At 46.5% G+C, this 17,777-nt stretch overlaps 1 protein-coding gene across 5 annotated transcripts in view; it reads left to right on the top strand.

Annotated features, from left to right (window-relative positions):
• Positions 1–17,777, top strand: part of CSPP1 (centrosome and spindle pole associated protein 1) — a 1,290,317-nt gene that overhangs the window by 665,181 nt on the left and 607,359 nt on the right. For all 5 annotated transcript variants that reach the window (XM_085605499.1, XM_085605497.1, XM_085605498.1 and 2 more), the window contains one exon: positions 5,789–5,907. In XM_085605499.1, coding sequence (XP_085461625.1) covers positions 5,789–5,907 — 119 coding nt within the window. The remainder of the gene's footprint in view (positions 1–5,788; positions 5,908–17,777) is intronic.

Below are 17,777 nucleotides of genomic sequence, written 5' to 3'. Positions count from 1 at the left end.
GATGTTGTGCAGCATGGCACATACAGCTACAATCCTGCAGCAGGTTTCTGGTTTGTATTGCAAGGCACCACCAGTCTTATGTAAGATTCTAAAGCGACTCTTCAGAATCCCAAAGGTCCTCTCAATTACATTTCTGGTGCTTATGTTCCCCGCGTTGTATCGTTGCTCCTGTGGTGTTGCTGGATTGATGTAGGGGGTGAGTATATATTCCCGCAGGGCATATGCACTGTCACCTACAAGATGGAAGCAAAGGCTTAGCAATGATGATGAATATACATGTGTGGTGCACATGTTTGGAAGAGGAATGTCTACTTACCAAGCAGGAGTCCCTCTCCAAATTCGCCGTTGAGTAGGCGCCTGTGGATGCCACTGTGTCTGAAAATGTAGGAGTCGTGTGTGCTCCCCGGAAATTGTGCCACTAGGTCCGTGATGATGTGCTTGGCATCGCACACAACCTGCACGTTGATAGAGTGGTAGGACTTCCGGTTACGGAAAATGTACTCATTGGCTGAGGGTGGACAGATGGGGACATGCGTGCAGTCGATGCATCCTATGACATGGGGGAATTGGGCCACCTGGTAGAATGCCTGTTTGGTGCGGTCCAACTGCAGTGGGGTTGTGGGGAAGCTGATGTGGGTGTGTATCATTGTCAGCATAGCATCAATGAATTTGTGGAAGAAGCGTGAGAGTGCGCTTTGCGATATGCCTCCCGCTACGGCGATGACCCCCTGGAAACTTCCAGAGGCCAGTAGGTGCAGGCTGCATAGGACCTGGACGTGCGCAGGAATTGCATTGGTCCGATGTGTCTGGTGCGGCAGTAGTGGTTCGAGGTCTGCAATTAGGCGCATGATCATGGCACGATTCAGACGATACTTGTCGTACACCTCATCCTCATTCTGTCCTAGCAATGTGATGCGCACTCTGAAGACTCTCTCCTGGACCCTTGTCCTGCTGCATTGATTCGCATCCTCCTTGCAAGCACGTAGAGGGCTGCGATTTTGTGCAAGCCAACAGGGTCTCCTGGGCCAATTTGAATGGCTTACTGATTGGAACCATCTGTGGCACATGTCTCTTTTTTTTGGTGAATTTCTTTTTGTCAATGTAACTTTACCTCCAGGTTCTGATTCCCCTTAATCTGCTCATGCAAAATAGCGAGTTTTGGGATTTTCGGTATTTGCGATTATTGATGCATTGAGTAGCGATTTGTAATTAGCGATTGGCACTTGCCGGGAGCTATTAGTGATTTCGGTGATTGCGATTTCGGTTTTAGCGATTCTTTATTTATCCGGGTTGGTTTTTAGCGATTCTTTATTTTTGCGGTTAATTATTTAGCGATTCTTTAGTTTATCCCGATTTGTGTTGATGCATTGGGATTGGGTTTTTGCCACTCGCAAACGGCTGATTTTAGCGATTCGGTATTTTACCGACTGGATTTTTGCTTGATGCATGTGCCAGTAAGTAAGTTTTATGGGGACCCCTTCATGCCCAGGTACAGTTTCTTCAGTATTTTATCAGTCTCAGTGAAGGAAAAAGGGCTTACCGATTTGTCTTCTACTTGAAACACTGTATATTCTGGTGAATCATCTCAAGCCATATTCACTGTTTTCTGCAATATATAGATTAGAGAGATGCCGAAGTCAAAAATTACCATTAGAATTTTTTTCTGCAGCGAATATAACCTTAATATTGAGTCCACAAGAACTGTTTTTGATTGTTATGGCTATAGCGGAATTCTTGGGGTTCCAATCTTCCTAAAGCATTGCCTGTATCTTTGTAGCTTCTTTAAGTCTGTACATGCCCTGGATAGAAAGGAGCGACAGGGAGCAATAATTAGAATCAGGTTGAAGTGTTATTGCTGTGACCAACCACACACGTTTGTAAGGTTGTGGGGTGATATTATTGATGGGTTAATTTGTGAAGACCTTTTTAAGTTTAGATGACTCTGGAGTGTAGAGAATGAATCCACGTCATTATTTTTAGCCTTATTGCAGAAATGCTGGGTTTTCATAAATGCACAGCCAACGCGTTTTGCCCAAACATGGTCTTCTTCAGTGCCACCGACGGGACCTGACGCCATCCGAACTTGGATTGCGTTTCACTCGCTTACACAACAACCCCCTGCCTCTGACACGGACCTTCACTGCAGAGACAGACATACTTGATCGCGGACTCCAATATCTACCTTTACTTTAAGGGTACCTCTCTTTATTCCACGTCCTGACACGGACCAGAATATTTGTGGATCTCTTTATTTTACCTTGGCGAGAGTACAGTACCCCTTTATCGCCCTGAAGTAGCCCATGTTTGGCCGAAACGCGTTGGCTGTGCATTTATGAAAACCCAGCATTTTTGCAATAAAGACACACCAAGGCTACAAATAGCGGCGTGGACTCATTCTTTCAAAACAGAGACCTTGTAACTTAGGGCCATATGTAGATAGCTAAATACCGGTCGGTAACGGCGGAAAATCGGTAATTTTCCCGTTACCGACCGGTATTTAGCCCTTTCTAATGTAGGAGGCAGGTTTTAAGGATTCGGTAATTTACCGAATCGGTATTTTAAGAAATCGGTAAAATACCGAATCGGTAAATTACCGAATCCTTAAATCCTATGTAGGGAGCACTCAAGTGAGTGCATTTTTGGTTTAAGGATTCGTTATTTACCACCAACTATAAGTTGATGGTAAATACCGAATACCTTTTCAAAAGCAATTTTTTGCTTTTTTAAAAGTGCCATGTGGCAGGCTGCGCCACATGTGCACACATGCACGATTCAGGGGTGCAACAGGGTGTCAATGTGACACCCTGCCACCCTTGAATATGTTCCCCCTATTACCGATTCGGTATTTACCGAATCGGTAATAGTGAATGGCTTCCCATTCATTCCTATGGGCCTCCAGGCCCATAGGAATGAATGGGAAGGTATGCCTTATTACCGATTCGGTAAATACCGAATCGGTAATAACGAATATTACCGAATCGGTAAAATTTACCGATTTTTTTACCTACATTCTATTTACCGATTCTTAAATACCGAATCGGTAAAATTCGGTATTTAGGAATCGGTAAATAGAAATTACCTACATATGGCCCTTAGTGTCTATACATGTTGCCTTTCATACCCCCTGTATGAACACTGACAGGTTGCATGCCTGGCAGGCAGAGATGACTCTGCTGCTTGGCATGAAGCTGTGCCGCTATAACTGTGCTGCTCCTGCTTTCCAGCTGTACTTTTACGACTTTGGCGTGCATTTCTGGTCTACATCCAATGTTAAGCTCTCGGGCTAGTGTGTAAGTGATATGGTTGACTTTTTCCCTGGTTTCCTATGTACCCTGGTTTGGTTTTTGCTAACTGTTCATTGCCTGACTCCAAAAATGAATTTAAATGAACACGCCTTTGGTACTGACAGAATCTCCGGGTATTCACAGGAAGCTGTTAGGGTTGACGCTGCTACAGTCCCAGTTAGTTTTGCGGCTGTATGTGAGAGAATGGGTTTCCAACTTTGTTATCTATTGGCACTGCTCGGACAACAGGCAGCTGCTAGAGAAGACTCTTCTAAACAAACTGGCTACTGCGTCATTGTGCGCGTGGGCGCACAGGCCTCTCTCCTGTCCAGGCACATATAGGGTGGGTTAAAAATGCAGCCTATCTGGTTCTCCGACTCCCAACTATTAATGTTAAAGCCTTACCCTGGCACCCTCTGAGCCCCCTTCAAGATAGCGTGTTAGTCTGCTTGTGCAGACCTTCAGCCATTGGAACAAAATTCTTTCCTGCTTCAGAGACGGAGCGTGCTGGGCTCTGTAACATCTCACCTTCTTCAATCCTGAGCATGTGGTTTGCAATCCTTCAACCTTCTGGACTGCGTAGCGTGCTCTGCATATATGCTCATAATACATATTTTGGGATGATTGAGCTCAAATTAAACCACAAAGATAAGGAATATTTTCCGTTATTACAAGAAGTTGGTTCAATAGACCTTTATTAACCCTCAAACCTGTTGCTTTTCATATCATTTTGAGCTTGTGATCGATGTCAGTTCGGAGGCTCTGTACCACTCGATAGTTCTGACCAAACTGACACTTGCGTGCTTGAGGTCCAGGATTTACAAAATCAACATGGTGATGGAAAAGAGAGATTTAATTGATATCAATCAATGGTGAGTGCTCTCAGCAGCATTCCAGACCGTCGTTTTTCACCCACTGTGTCATTCTACACAAAGATCTGCCTTACTCAGATCAGTTGTGGTCGTGCTCCAATAGGAACAGTCCGTCCCAAACTGCCAGCCTAGGTCTCCTCTGGAGGAAACAACAGCAACCCCGGACATGTTTCGATCTACTTAGCGATAGACTGGGATGCGGCTTGGTTAATTACCAGTGGTGGGGATTAATTCAAGTATTCCATCCATCACTTTTTTGTATACTTCAATGAAATCTAGAATTTGCAGACTCTATACAAGAAAGTGTGGGTCCACCTTCCCTGCAGACATCGAGTGTGCAGGTGAGTACTGGAGGACTGCAGCAGTGCCTTATTTCCTTATTTTCTGAGCACCACACAAGCACGTCTAGAGTTCTTAAGGATGCTAGCAATCTTTCTCCTTCGTGAAGGAATGATAATGCAAGAGTAGATGAGATAAAAAGGCTCTCTATTGCTGCCGCTGTATTGAACTTGCATTTATATAGCCAGAGCGGCATGGCCCCATTCAGATTCCCAGTGCTTCGGCAGGAATGTCCAAGTATTACCTGGTCTCTGTGCGTAGTCACGCTGTATCCCAAAAAGGCAGTGCATGGACAGCACGCGTCTTTCTCAGTAGCAGTGCTAAGGAATGGATGGACAACATAGTTCTTTTATGGAGAAATGCATTGGGATAGTGACAGTATTTTTCTTCCAAACTGCAGCCCCTTAAATGGGACAGTCCAATTTCTTTTCAGAACTGAAGAGCATGACGTTATGCTCCAGTGCACTAAGGCCACTAATGCTTTGAGATGGATAGTATCACCCCTTCTTGTGTGACTGCATTGTGTAATGAGGGAGTAATTGTACTCTGTCGAAACTATGTGACTTTTGAACTGCATAGTTTACAAGGGTGACATTTGGACTCCGCAGGTCCTCGGATTAATGCAAGACACAGCGTGTTTTTGCATGTCTTTGCCGCTGTGGATCGGATTATACCTAGCTCTTAAATGTGGTAGTGACATTGTGATTGAACGGAACTCCAGAGAACATTTGCTCTGTTGTCACCGGTTCTTCAAACTGTGGGAATAGAGTTTGCACTGTCGAATAACTTTAATCTGTTAGGTTACAGACTCCATTTTGGCCAATACCTACGAGGAACTGTGCTGTAGTGCTTCAACCACTTCTCTCTGACCCTCTACCCCTGTGTTTCCCCCTACTCTACTCATCTCGCTTGCCTTCCAGGCATAAGCCCCTTACCTCAGTGTCTCTCTACTGCCCCTATCCCCCTTGCCTGGCTAAATAAATTACCATTTACATTGCCAATGACTCGAACTACAAAAAATGTGAGACCTATTGCATTTCCAATGCTTGTTGTTTTTGTGAAAGAGCTTCATTGCCGGAGTCTTGAGAAAGGGTTGAATGCAGGTAATAACATTATACTGGCTCCTTTTTAACAAATGGCTCACCTTTTGTGTTGATATTCATTCTTGTATTGTCCCAAGTACATTTAATGTAATTATTATGGTTGAATTATTAATTGTGTGTCTTGTAATTTATTGTTTATTAAAATCTATTTCAACTAGCTCACATGCTCATTCCTTTCCTTTAAATACAGAATTGTTGCTGCGCCTCCTCCTCCTCTACCAGTTCTGGCAGAAAACTACAGAACGCCTTTTGATGATGCATATTATTTCTATGGAGCTAGGAACCCTTTGGACCCCAGTCTTGCATACTGTGAGTTAATTGTAGTAGAAACTTTACTTACACTGACAGGGATATTATAGCACAACTTGTCATATTGTTCAGAGGGACACAAGAATTGCCTAGCAGTGTGTACCATTCACTTAGTTCTGCGTCTTCTGCTCACTGCTGTTAACATTTCAGAAATATATCTATTTCATCTAAGCTTTTAACAGACGGAGATTCACCTTTTGACAAGAATCATAGTCAGTGGCGGCTCCTCCGCTAAGGCGGAGGAACGTTGTCTCACTGCTTTAAGAGCAGTGCAGTTGAAAAATAAAATGATAATAACCTGGTTATTATTAGGCCTGGGCGAAGCACTACGCTACGCTCGCGTAGTTTGCGAAGTTCGCGCTACTTCGCGCTACGCGAACTGCACGTAGCACAGTGCGAACACGCGTAGCGTAGTGTTGCGTAGTGCTGCGGTCATTTTTTGCTTGCTCGCGGTCCTCAACGTCAAGTTGGCGACCGCGAGCAAGCAAAATGACATCCTGGCGAGACTTTTTCCTTGTTCGCGATCGCGAGCATGGAAAATAAACCTCCCGACGAGATTCCCAACGCGAGAAGGTCAGGTTTCTCATTGCGAGGGGTCGCGTATGCTCGCGACCGCTCGCGATGAGAAACTACCAGTTCGCGTTGAGAAAGCTGCAGCTCGAGTAAAAATCTACTCGAGCAGCAGAAAACTACAGCTCGCACTGTGCAAGATGCCATTTTCAATGATTGCACAGTGCCGGTTGCTTGTCCGCACTGTGCAATCATTGAAAACAACATCTTGCACAGTGCGAACATGTTACTTCGCAGTTCGCGAAGTGCTACGCGTAGCTCGCGTAGTGCGAACTTCACTTTGCGTAGCTTCGCGAAGTGCTACTTCGCGAACTACGCCCACCCTTAGTTATTATAATTTTAGTTGTCAGTACAGGCTGCGTTAAGGTGGAGCTGGGATAACGGTGGAGGAGTGGTTTACCCACTCCAAGTGCGCATGACTGCTTGGCCAGCCCGCTAAAAGTTGTCTGTAGACGGGGCCTAAAAAACCACTGATCGAAACTAAAACTGAAGAGTGAAAAATGAGTTAATATGTTCTTCACTCCTGTTATGTGGCTATGATTTTGCGCAATCCTATTTAAACCTGATGTTCGAAGATTGGTGTTCCAAATCTACTCTTACGCTTTCTTGCAAATCTTTCTGCTTTATTTTACTGTTTTTTTTATGATGTAGTGCACATCCCATCTGGTTAGTCCAGCTCTATATATTTACCTATAGTAAATAAAATATTTTAATTTAACTTACTGAATAACAATTTCTGGTTATGTTCCAAATGACAAAGTTGAAAGGCATAATCCAGTGCTTATGTAACGATTTTGCAACAGCACTTTATTGAAGACTGACATGCTGGATATATCCGTCTATCTGGTGATTTATTTAGAAAGCTGTGCTTGGTTTTGGCAAAGTTTCCATTGTGTGTAACAATTAAAGTGTATTTAATCAAATTATTTTGATGTCATTACCCCGTGCAGCAGCACCAACGTCCTTTCTGTTTGGTTTTAGTGACGAAGAGCTCATGATTGATGCTGAGAATCGTGGGAACATTTCTTGAATGGGAAGCTATGTAAAGTCCTGGCTTCCTACCTATAATAGCCGTGTTTACCAAAGGACCCCAAAGAGACAAGGTCATGATTTGTGAAAAGTTCAAGACTGACCTTTGAGCATAGACAAAGGTACTGCGGTCTCTAGGCCCTATGTCTCAGTAGGAGGTCAAACTCTGAAATTGTGAGCACCGTGGTATACATACCAGGATTTACCTCCAGTTAGCTACTCCAACAAATTAGACTAAAACAAAGCAAAATATCCTCAATGTTGGCACGTACAGTGCCTCACCTGGTACTACCTTTGGCAAAGTTAGACATCTCCTCTAGATGAAATTCAGATATTACTAGTGACTCACTGTCTGCCGAAGTACTGAGACTAGCCCCTTTCTTTCCTGATCACAGAGAGCACAATCAACTTTGCTTGTCACTTTGAGTACTTACAGTTCATTTCTGCACCTCTTCAGAATCCCCTCCATGTGCTGCATGTGATCAGTTGCTGTTTCAGAGGAGCACTGGTTTTCTCATGTCGAACTTTGTAACACGCAGGAGTAGAACAACAGGTTATCTCTCTAATTTCTCTGGGTGCAGTATTTCTCAAACTTCATGTGTTTACCCTCAAGAATTGAAGGCCGCTTCACTCTAAACAATTAGGTCACCCTCTTTCTTCTTCCATTAGGGGATACCCACAAACTACAGATTTGAACAGTATGAATGGTTCTCCAGTTTTTTTTCAATAATTTAACTGCTGCAAAAGCTTGAATGCTCAACTATCTCGCAGTGAAAATCAAGTTGATTGTTTTTATTATCAGTTTAACTGCTGGCTCTGTGTATAACTCAAGCTTGGCGTCTATTGTTTCCATTTGCTGATGAAGCAATAAAAATGTTGATGTTTCTGCAGATTTGATCTCTCTGAGTTCTCTCAAATTGTGCTCCAGCATTCCAAAATCCCAGCAGGCTAAGATTAAAGATAAGGTTATCAACAAAAATCACTCCAATATAAGATCCTTGTCGAACTAAGCAACACACACAAGGCTATTTTCTATTTTTTCCAGTTACCAGTCTTGCATGCAGAGCCAAGACTGTGGATGTTATAAAGTATTGGTGCATTATTGTGTTTGCATACTACTGCAACATGAGTCGTGGTACCATTTACCATTTGGGATCTTGAGGAACTTGTTATGAGTATGTACATATTTTCTCATACAGCCTTTCTGATCTCCCCCGCCCCTCCAACTCACCAGTCTTGTCTTCATCCCCCTCCCCTTCTACGCCTACCTCTGTGGACACAACTGTCTGGATCTCTTCGTTTTCTTGTTATTCAGTTTTGGTAAATCATATTGATTGGCAGTTCGGGGTCAACTTCTTCTCTTTATTTTGTATTTACAAATACATGTTGTCATTGTATTTCAAGGGTGTGAGAAGCGGAAGACTAGGCCGCAAAAAGGACACATTTGCTCAAACCAATTGTACCATGAAACTCTAAGGTCGAAATGACCAACATGTCCTACTTGGACCTTAACCCCACAGCAACCCCATATGTTCTGGTCTTCAACAATATCCCACCTCTGGCTCAAATGAAGACAGAAAAAAACTGGTCTGAACAAAAAAATAAGTCTGTGCACGGTATGTGATAGAATGATGGACTTACAAATTGAATCTCTAAGGACATTATATTTGTGAGGAGTGTGAACTGTGTGTGGAGAGGTGCTAAAACCCCTTGCAGGGAGTGTGTTATAAATATTAGGTCTCAAAAGTTGTTCAAAAGGATCTTAATGAGACTTTGCTCTTTTTATAGAGATAACCAACAGATTTCAGTAATCCAACTTGGTTATTTCTATAAACCCCACAATCCCTCTCAGTACCCTCCACCTGAGGCTAAACACTGGAAATTCATAATCAGCCAGTTGTTGATAGCATTTATATGGCTGAATTTGCTTGTCACACAGTCATTTGCTTTAGTTGCTCAAATGACTGCATTGGCTCAGATTGATTCATGCAACCAATTGATATAGACACTAGGGATAAAGGGGCAGGGTCTGCCGATTCAAGCCCAAACTCCTTGGTACCAAGACCACGGGAAGTGGGAGCTCTCCATGGTGAAGATAATAATCAGGTACCACTGTCTTGCAGTCCAGAATGATAAACAAATTATGGAGAGATTCTGCTGGGATCCTTAATGGAACATTCTAAACCTAGGTTTTGCCTTGTTTGTTGGATATTGAGGGTTTAAATAACAAACTACATAATGTTAATTGTTTAGATGTTATTAAAAAGCTTGATAGTCTGTCTACAGTAGGCATGGGCAGTAGAACCCCTACAGATTAATGGCCATGTTACATTACATATGCCTGTGGTACGTGCCGACTCAGGTATGCTAGGTTTTATATATCTCAACTAAGCTGAAGGGGAGATTATAGACTTATCAAACTGGCAGGCCATACTATCAGATCCTGTGTCTAAAAGCTTCCAGGGGCATGTAGTTAGTATGCATTCATTTTTTTGTTGTTTTTTATTGAAAATTTGAATTGCATCAACAGTTATGTAATACAGCAAAGAAATGTTGGTGGCATGCATCGCCACAATTTTGAGTTCTCAAGGCGTGGCATAGTATAACATACTAGAGTATGAGCTTCATCTACCCCTTCACGTCCCTCGGGTGATGTATATTGTGGCAGTCCCTGCTCTGTCATTCTCTTTAGATTAGTCACTGTCGTCTGATATCTGTTCTGGTGGGGGGATTCGCAAATATCGCCCCAATAAGGATTCCACTTTCCCCACACCCTCGTCTATTTTTGGGGGCAGCCTCTGTGTATGTAAACAGATTTCTCTGTCACCATCGCGAGGTCCATGTCTCAACACCATTGCTGGTGCGTCGGGGACAGTTCCGACCCCCAGCACTGTGCTATGTTGCGTTTGGCTAAGGTCATCCCCAGTGTCACCCAGTCTTGGTCTGCATGATTTAAATCCGTAGGCTCCCATATGTTAAGTAAGCAGCATTGCAGAGCCAATGGGATCACTACTTTAGTGACTTGGGACATTGTACGTAGGACAGCATTCCTATAAGGGGTGATCCGCGGGCAGTCCCAGAGTGTGTGCCAGAAAGTGCCCTCTGCGCCACAGTGTCGGAGGCAGAGTGGATTGTCTGCCTTTCCTATATTGTATAGCAGGGTTCTTGTGTAATAAATACGGTGTAGGATTTTTAATTGAAGCAACCTAAGGGTGGATGGGATTGCCACTTCCCTTGGGAACATCAGGGCTGTTTGCCAGTCGTCCTCATCTAAGTCACCCACCTCTGCCTCCCATTTCCTTTTCAGGGCCAATGTGGGATCTTGTTGATTGTTTATTATTTTCCGATAAGTTAGGGAGATGGCTTTTGTTTGGAGGTGATCTGTGAGTAATCTGTCCTCTAATGGGGAGGATTCGGGTAGCTTTGTGCTAGTCTGAATCGCTACTAGCAAAGCGTCTCTGATCTGGGCGGATCTATAAGTTTCGGTATGTGCTAACTTGTATGTATCTTGGAGTTGAATAAAAGATACAACCCCCCCTTTCTTCCACAGGTCCCCCAGTCTGGATATCCCTAATGGGTCCCATTGTCAGAATCCCTTAGTGTTCCTTAGTCTCCCGAGTTTCCGGGTGTCCCACAATGGCATCGCCTGTGTAAGAGTCCCCTCCCACCCCATCGCCCTTTGTGCCTCATGCCAGATTTGTAGTGTATGGGCCATGGGGCCCGTGTAGTGCGATTTCTTAGTGCTATTATATAACGCTCCCATTATCCCCTCAGTGTCAAGGAGGTGGCGAAACATGCGGAATGCAGGTTCATCTTGCGGTACATGAAGCCATTGGTTTATTACAGTCATTTGCGATGCCCAGTAATACGTCTGTATGTGTGGGAGGGCGATTCCTCCATCGTACCACCCCTTAACCAGTTTTTTTCATGGCGATACGAGCTGTCCCGCCATCCCAAAGGAGTTTGGTTACTTCAGCGTTTATCAATGCAAAATTGGAGGGGGGGATACGAAAGGGGGTATTCTGTAGGACATGTAAAAATCTGGGCAGTGCCATCATTTTGAAGAGGCCGCTCTGCCTAATAGGGTGAGTGGTAGAGAACGCCAGTGTTTCACATCGCTGTGGAAGCGGGCTAGGGGCTTCATGAGATTTTCTTCTGTGAAGTGCTCAGCTTGGGGGGTGATATATATTCCGAGGTACATGAAACCCCGTTCTGCTATCTGAATTTCGCATTTTCGCGGTAATTTGGGTGGGCGGGGGGGCGTGAAGGATATATAGCAATGATTTTGATCAATTAATTGTTTAGCCAGATGCTCTGCCATAGGCCGCGCAAATATCCAGGAGGCAATTGAGTGACCGGGCTGGAGACGCCATATATAATAAGATATCGTCCGCATATAGCGATATGCGGTCCTCCCATGCCATCGTCCATTTAAGCCCCTTGATGACTAGGTCTTGACGGATCCATGCCGCCAGCGGCTCCAGGACCATCGCGAATAATAGGGGGGAAAGTGGGCAGCCCTGTCTTGTTCGCTTACCGAGAGGAAAGTCCTTTGAAGTGCGACCATTGACCACGACGTGCGCCATGGGTTTGTTGTTTAGAAGGTGTACCCAGGCACAGAATTTGGGCCCAAATCCCATATGTCGGAGCACTGCAAAGAGGAACGGCCACTCCACCATGTCAAAAGCCATGCAGGCGTCCAACGAAAGGATGACTGCATCTTCTGCAATAGTTGGACTGTAAGCTATCACCCCCTGGAGCCTGCGGAGATTCAGGGACGTGTTACGGTGGGGCATGAAGCCCGATTGATCCGGATGGATCAGTGTAGTGAGATATGGTTGAAGGCGCATTGCCAGTGCTTTGGCCAATATTTTTGCTTCGGCATTTATGTGGGAGATTGGTCTGTAGGACGTACTTTCTTGCGGCGGGTTGCCCTCCTTATGAATCGCGACTATGGTCGCTAGTCTCTGGTCCCTGGGGAGCTCACCCGCATCTAAACAGGTCTTATACATATTAAGAAGGTGAGGGGTGAGCCGGGTCGCCATTTTTTTATAAAGTTATACCGGTATGCCATTCGGTCCAAGGACTTTTCCAGGTTGGAGTGCCCCAATGGCCGAGGTGAGTTCGTCTGCGGTTAGCTCGGCGTCTAGCCCTGAGACTGCGTCCTGTGGTAGTGAGGGCATGTGGATATCTTTTAGGAAGGTCATGTTATCGTCCAGTGTGTTGGTGGCTGTCGGCGTATATACCTCCTCATAGTATGAGGCGAGTGTGTCTGCTATTTGCTGTGGGTCTGCGGTTATCTCTCCGTTTCCCAGACGGAGTTGAGCTATCCACCTGCTGGCACGGTCTTTTTTGTCGAGCTAGGCAAGGAGCTTGCCCGCCTTATCGCACGCTTCGTAGAAAATGTTTTGTAGCTGTGAGCTTTGCTTTCGCCTCCTCCCACGCAAATGATTTGTATTCCTGCTGTGCGAGCCTTAGCGTATGTGTTGTATCGTCAGTTGTGGCAAGTGCATGGTTTGCCTCTGCTTCTGCCACCCCGTGTTCGAGGTCTTCCATTTGTTGCCTCTGTGATTTTTTATGCCCGGCTATCGGTGAAATCGCGTGCCCGCACAGCACCATTTTGTAGGCTTCCCAGAGTGTTACCAGGGAGGGCACGTAGTGTGAGTTTTTGGGGAAAATAGTGCTTCGTGGCCACGCAAAGTCCCTTGCTTATTATAGGGTTGTGGAGGTATCCTGGATATATTGGGAACGCCCTCCGTCGTATGATATTTGGGGAGGAGAAGGTCATGTATAGGGGCAAGTGGTCCGATATTCCCCGGGGTAGGTGTTGGATCTCTGCTACCCGATCCAACCCGGTCGCCAACATGAATATGTTATCAATTCTAGAGAGGCTATTATGGACTCCTGAGTGGTATGTGTATTGCCTATCTTCGGGGTGAGCAGTTCTCTAAACATCTATTAAGCCCAAGGCTTCTGTGAAATCTGTCAATTTAAGGTTTGCGCTGCCGGGGTCAAGGTTGCTTATCAAGAGATACATCCATCACAGCATTGAAATCCCCCCCCCCCCCCCCCCCCCCCCCCCATGATGGTGTCTCCCACTGGCAGGCATAGCAGAAATTAGCCCAACACTGGAAGGGCCGTTTGATGCAGCGCCGGTGGGAGATATACCGAAATGAGGTTGTAGGAGCGCCCTTCCCATTGGCATGTTAGTGCTGCGAAGCGTCCTTGATCATCTGTTTTGGAGTCAGTGAGTATTAGTGGGAAGCGTTTATTGAGCAGAATCCCTACCCCACGGGAGCCTGAGTTCCGAGTGGACTGCCATCTTGTATCCCTATCGGTCTAAGGCTTTGGTGGCTGAGCCTGTTAGGTGCGTCTCTTGTAGTAGAGCTATCGCTGGAGATTTACGCTTTATATATTGAAGGACTAACCCCTTCTTAATCTTATACCCCAATCCGTTCACATTCCATTAAAGCACCTTGAAAGGGGGGGCCACACCCTCGGGGTTTCTGAGAGGGTTGTCTAGGGTGTCTGTCAGCGGGTTAGTGTGTGCCTGTTGCGTATATAACTATACAGGGGTACAAAGTTGCGTGCAGTGCCTACCATTGTCTGTTGATGTGAATGCCATCTGTTGAACAAAACTAAAACAAGTGAAAACCAAGAACAGTCCCTCTTTTTCCCTCCCTCCTCCCTGCCTGGCGTATCCCAAACTACCCGCCTCCCCAACTGAGCAGAGTGCTTTAATCCCATTCCAAGTACTTGCGTGGTTTGGGAGTCGGAGGCCCCCCTCTATGTAACAGTGAAGCAACGACTAATGTTCTTCTCCTGAGGCACAGTTCTCCCCTACAGAAGCTTGGTATTTTCGGAATTCGCTCCCCGTATGTGGGCCATGAGCAGGCCGGGGAGTTAGTGCGCCTCTCTAGGCAACAGAGAGTCCTGAAATGCATTGTTGGGTGTCTCAGTCCCCCTTGTCACTGGATTCTGCGGATCTGGATCCTGGTGACTCCTGGCGTCGATTTTGTTGCTGGGTCCTGGATTTCACGGGCCTTGCCGCTGGGCGCCATCCGTCCAGCCCATCACGGGCTTCTTCTGGTGTTACGAAAAAACATGCTTTCCCTTCCGCCTCCACTCTCCGTTTCACTGGAAGGAGCATGGAATACTTCAGTTCCCTGGCTCTCAATTCTTTTTTAACATCCAGAAAGCCTTGTCGTTGTTTAGTGACAGTGGCTGTGTAGTCCGGGTACATCATGATTACTTGATTGTCCAGACGTATCGGTGGGGAAATTCTCGCCGCCTGCAAAATGGCGTCTCGATTGTGAAAATTGAAGATGCACGCCAGAATCAGTCTGGGGGGGGGCACCTAGCTTGGGCCTCCCGCCAGGCACACAATGCGCCCTTTCCACTGAAAAGAAGCTGGATAATCCACGGGGTTGCAGCTGATTTTTGACGAGGTCTTCAACAAACAGGTCTAGGGCTGGCCCCCACACATTTTCTGGTACGCCAATTATGCGTACGTTGTTGCGTCTTGAGCGACCTTCCTGGTCGTCTAGTTTGACGAGGATGTTCTTGTTTTCTGTCTCCAGCTGGCGCACCTGGCGTTGTAACATTGATGTGTCAGTGGACAGTACCTTCATTGTGGACTCACCCTCGGTTAGTCTCTCCGACAGCTTGGAGTAGTCAGCTTGGATCAGAGATATGTCCGTGGAGATCGTGCCTATAGAGAATTGGACTTGCTGCAGGGCGGCCATGATGTCCACTAGTGTGACTGAGTCTGTGGCTTGCTGCATGGGTGCCTCCATCTGGGCGGGAGTGACCTGCTGCTTTTCACTCTGGTCTTTGGTGCACGCAAATTTCTCCAGCTTTCCAGCCGGCATCCCTCGTGGGCCCCGGTCCGCCATTAAGACCCGCTATTAGGTCGCTCCGTTGGCCTCGGGGGGTGGGCGGTAGTTGCCGCTGCCTGCTGCGCTGTATTTCGCAATGCGCAGCCTTTCGGGTTGCTCGCCCTCTAGGCCCACTGGAGTGCCGGGCTGTGGAGGTGGTATATTATTTATCTTGGCACTGCTTGGTGCTGTGTGACCCTCAGTTTGCAGGCAAGCTACTACATTCGGCACAGAGCTCCAGTCTGGTGTCTCTGCCGGAGATGGGTGGGGGTTGCTGCTATCGATCAGGCCAGAATGTGCTGCTCAGAGGAGTTGGCCCGTAGTGTTTTCTGTGTCCAGAGTCTTGTGGGCGATAGAGGGCACGGATCTACTTCGTGAGGCCGTTACGCCCCAGACACTGACTGTGAACGGCCGTCGCTGGCGCCCTCTGTATTGCCCTTGTGGTGGTGATGCATATAATTTGAAGCTTGCCTGGTGGGGCTGGAGGGGTCGAGTGTATTTTCTTCAGACCCCAAGGGTCCCGGTGTTGTATCTCTACTCGGCAGACCTTCCATGCTGTGGTGTGCTCCCTGCTCGGGGTTCTCGGTGCAGTCTTCCTCACAGGTCAGCCCCCACCAGAGCGGCCCCCCGGGCGCCGCACAGCTCACCGTGGTTTCTCGAGCGTTGGGTGAAGTCTGACACAGTCCTGGGTCAGAGGAAGCTGAAGGCTTCCCAGCCACAGTCGCTGCCGCCGGCAACACGTCGGATCATCAGGCGCTGCCACACGCGCCAGGTATGGGTAGGGCCGGTGCATGCGAGGTCCCGGCGTCGGTTTGTCCGGAAGGCCGCAGACCCCTTCGCGGATATCTCTGGCGCCGCTCGTCACAGCGGGTCGCGGAGTGCCGCAAACCGTGCCGATGACCTCTGACCGTGCCGCAGATTCTGATCACCCTAGGTCCCGACCCAAGTGATACTAAAAAGCGTTTCAAAGACTGTCGAATGGATGAGATCAAATCATCTCCAGCTAAACGGGGCCAAATCAGAGATTATGCTTTTCGGAAAAGCCAGCAACCATTGGTCACAGGACTGGTGGCCTTCTGGGCTTGGACTTTGTCCTGTTCCGAAGAACACAGTCCGAAATTTGGGCTTTCATATGGATGACTGCCTATCTATGCGTAGCCATGTTAAGCACATTATAGGCACCTGTTTTGGTGTCATGCTTAGTCTCAGAAGGGTTTTTAGATGGCTCCCTATGGAGGCGCGTAAACCCCTGACACAAGGACTGATAACAAACAGAATGGATTATGGTAACGCGCTACTGTTGTCTATGAATGAAGATCTTGTAGACAAACTCCAGGTTTTACAGAACACAGCTGCAAGACTGTTTCTGGACCGTCCATATAGATCTCCTTCTGCAGTTTGTCTGAATACCCTCCATTGGCTCCCGATCAAAAAACGAGTCCGCTTTAAAGTGTTATGTCTTACTCATAAGTCCATATATGGAATCGGTCCAAAATACTGGCGTAAAAAGTTGCAGTGGTATCACCCGTCCAGAATGCTACGTTCCAGTGATGCGGCATTGCTAACTCCGTTAAGAATCAACACCGTCAGACAAGGAGGACGTTCGTTTTCTTTTCTGGCACCATCGCTTTGGAACAAAATGCCTTTCCATCTTCGTAGCATTAAAGAACATGGTAAATTCCGTAAAGAGCTGAAAACCTGGCTCTATCTCAAGTAGCCCGGTTTTGTCCACTTGAGCAGTCTGCAAGCGCCATGAGACTCATGCTGAGTGATATGTGCGCGATATAAACTCTCCTGATTTGATTTGACCTTCAGATCCCATCGCTCCTCATTTGCGCCGTCTGCTTACAGGACTTTTATACGGATTTGCATCGGGGGTCCCCACGCTTCGGCAGCTCGCTTAGGCTGCGGCCATCTTGCTTGGCCGCAAGCCACGCCCCCTATTAATTTTTATAATGTTTTTGATGTGCAAATATTTGTGAGACTTCCAGACTGGACAAAGACTTAATTGTATTAAATTAAAAAAGGTTGTGACTTATATATGTTTTGGGGTAAGGGCTTCAATGCCCATGTTAGAGTTGGACTCTTTGGCGTTGTTTCCCCCTAACTTTTTGCCTTCAGATCTCCTGTTTTTGCTCACTTAGTTTTTGCTGGCCATAGGACTCTGCACACTTTACCACTGCTAACCAGTGCTAAAGTGCATGTACTCTTTCTCTACAACATGGTAACATTGGCTTATACACAATTGGCATATTTAATTTACTTGTAAGTCCCTAGTAAAGTGGCAATATATGTGCCCTCGACCTGTAAAATAAATGCTACTAGTGAACCTGAGCCCTGGTTGTGCCACCCACTTAAGTAGCACTGTAAACGTGTCTCCGGCCTGCCATTACA

This window comes from Triturus cristatus, chromosome 5_1, assembly GCF_964204655.1.
Source record: "Triturus cristatus chromosome 5_1, aTriCri1.1, whole genome shotgun sequence".
NCBI lineage: Eukaryota > Metazoa > Chordata > Amphibia > Caudata > Salamandridae > Triturus > Triturus cristatus.
The sequence above is the reverse complement of the archived record's forward strand: the minus strand, read 5'-3'. Positions and strand labels throughout refer to the sequence as shown.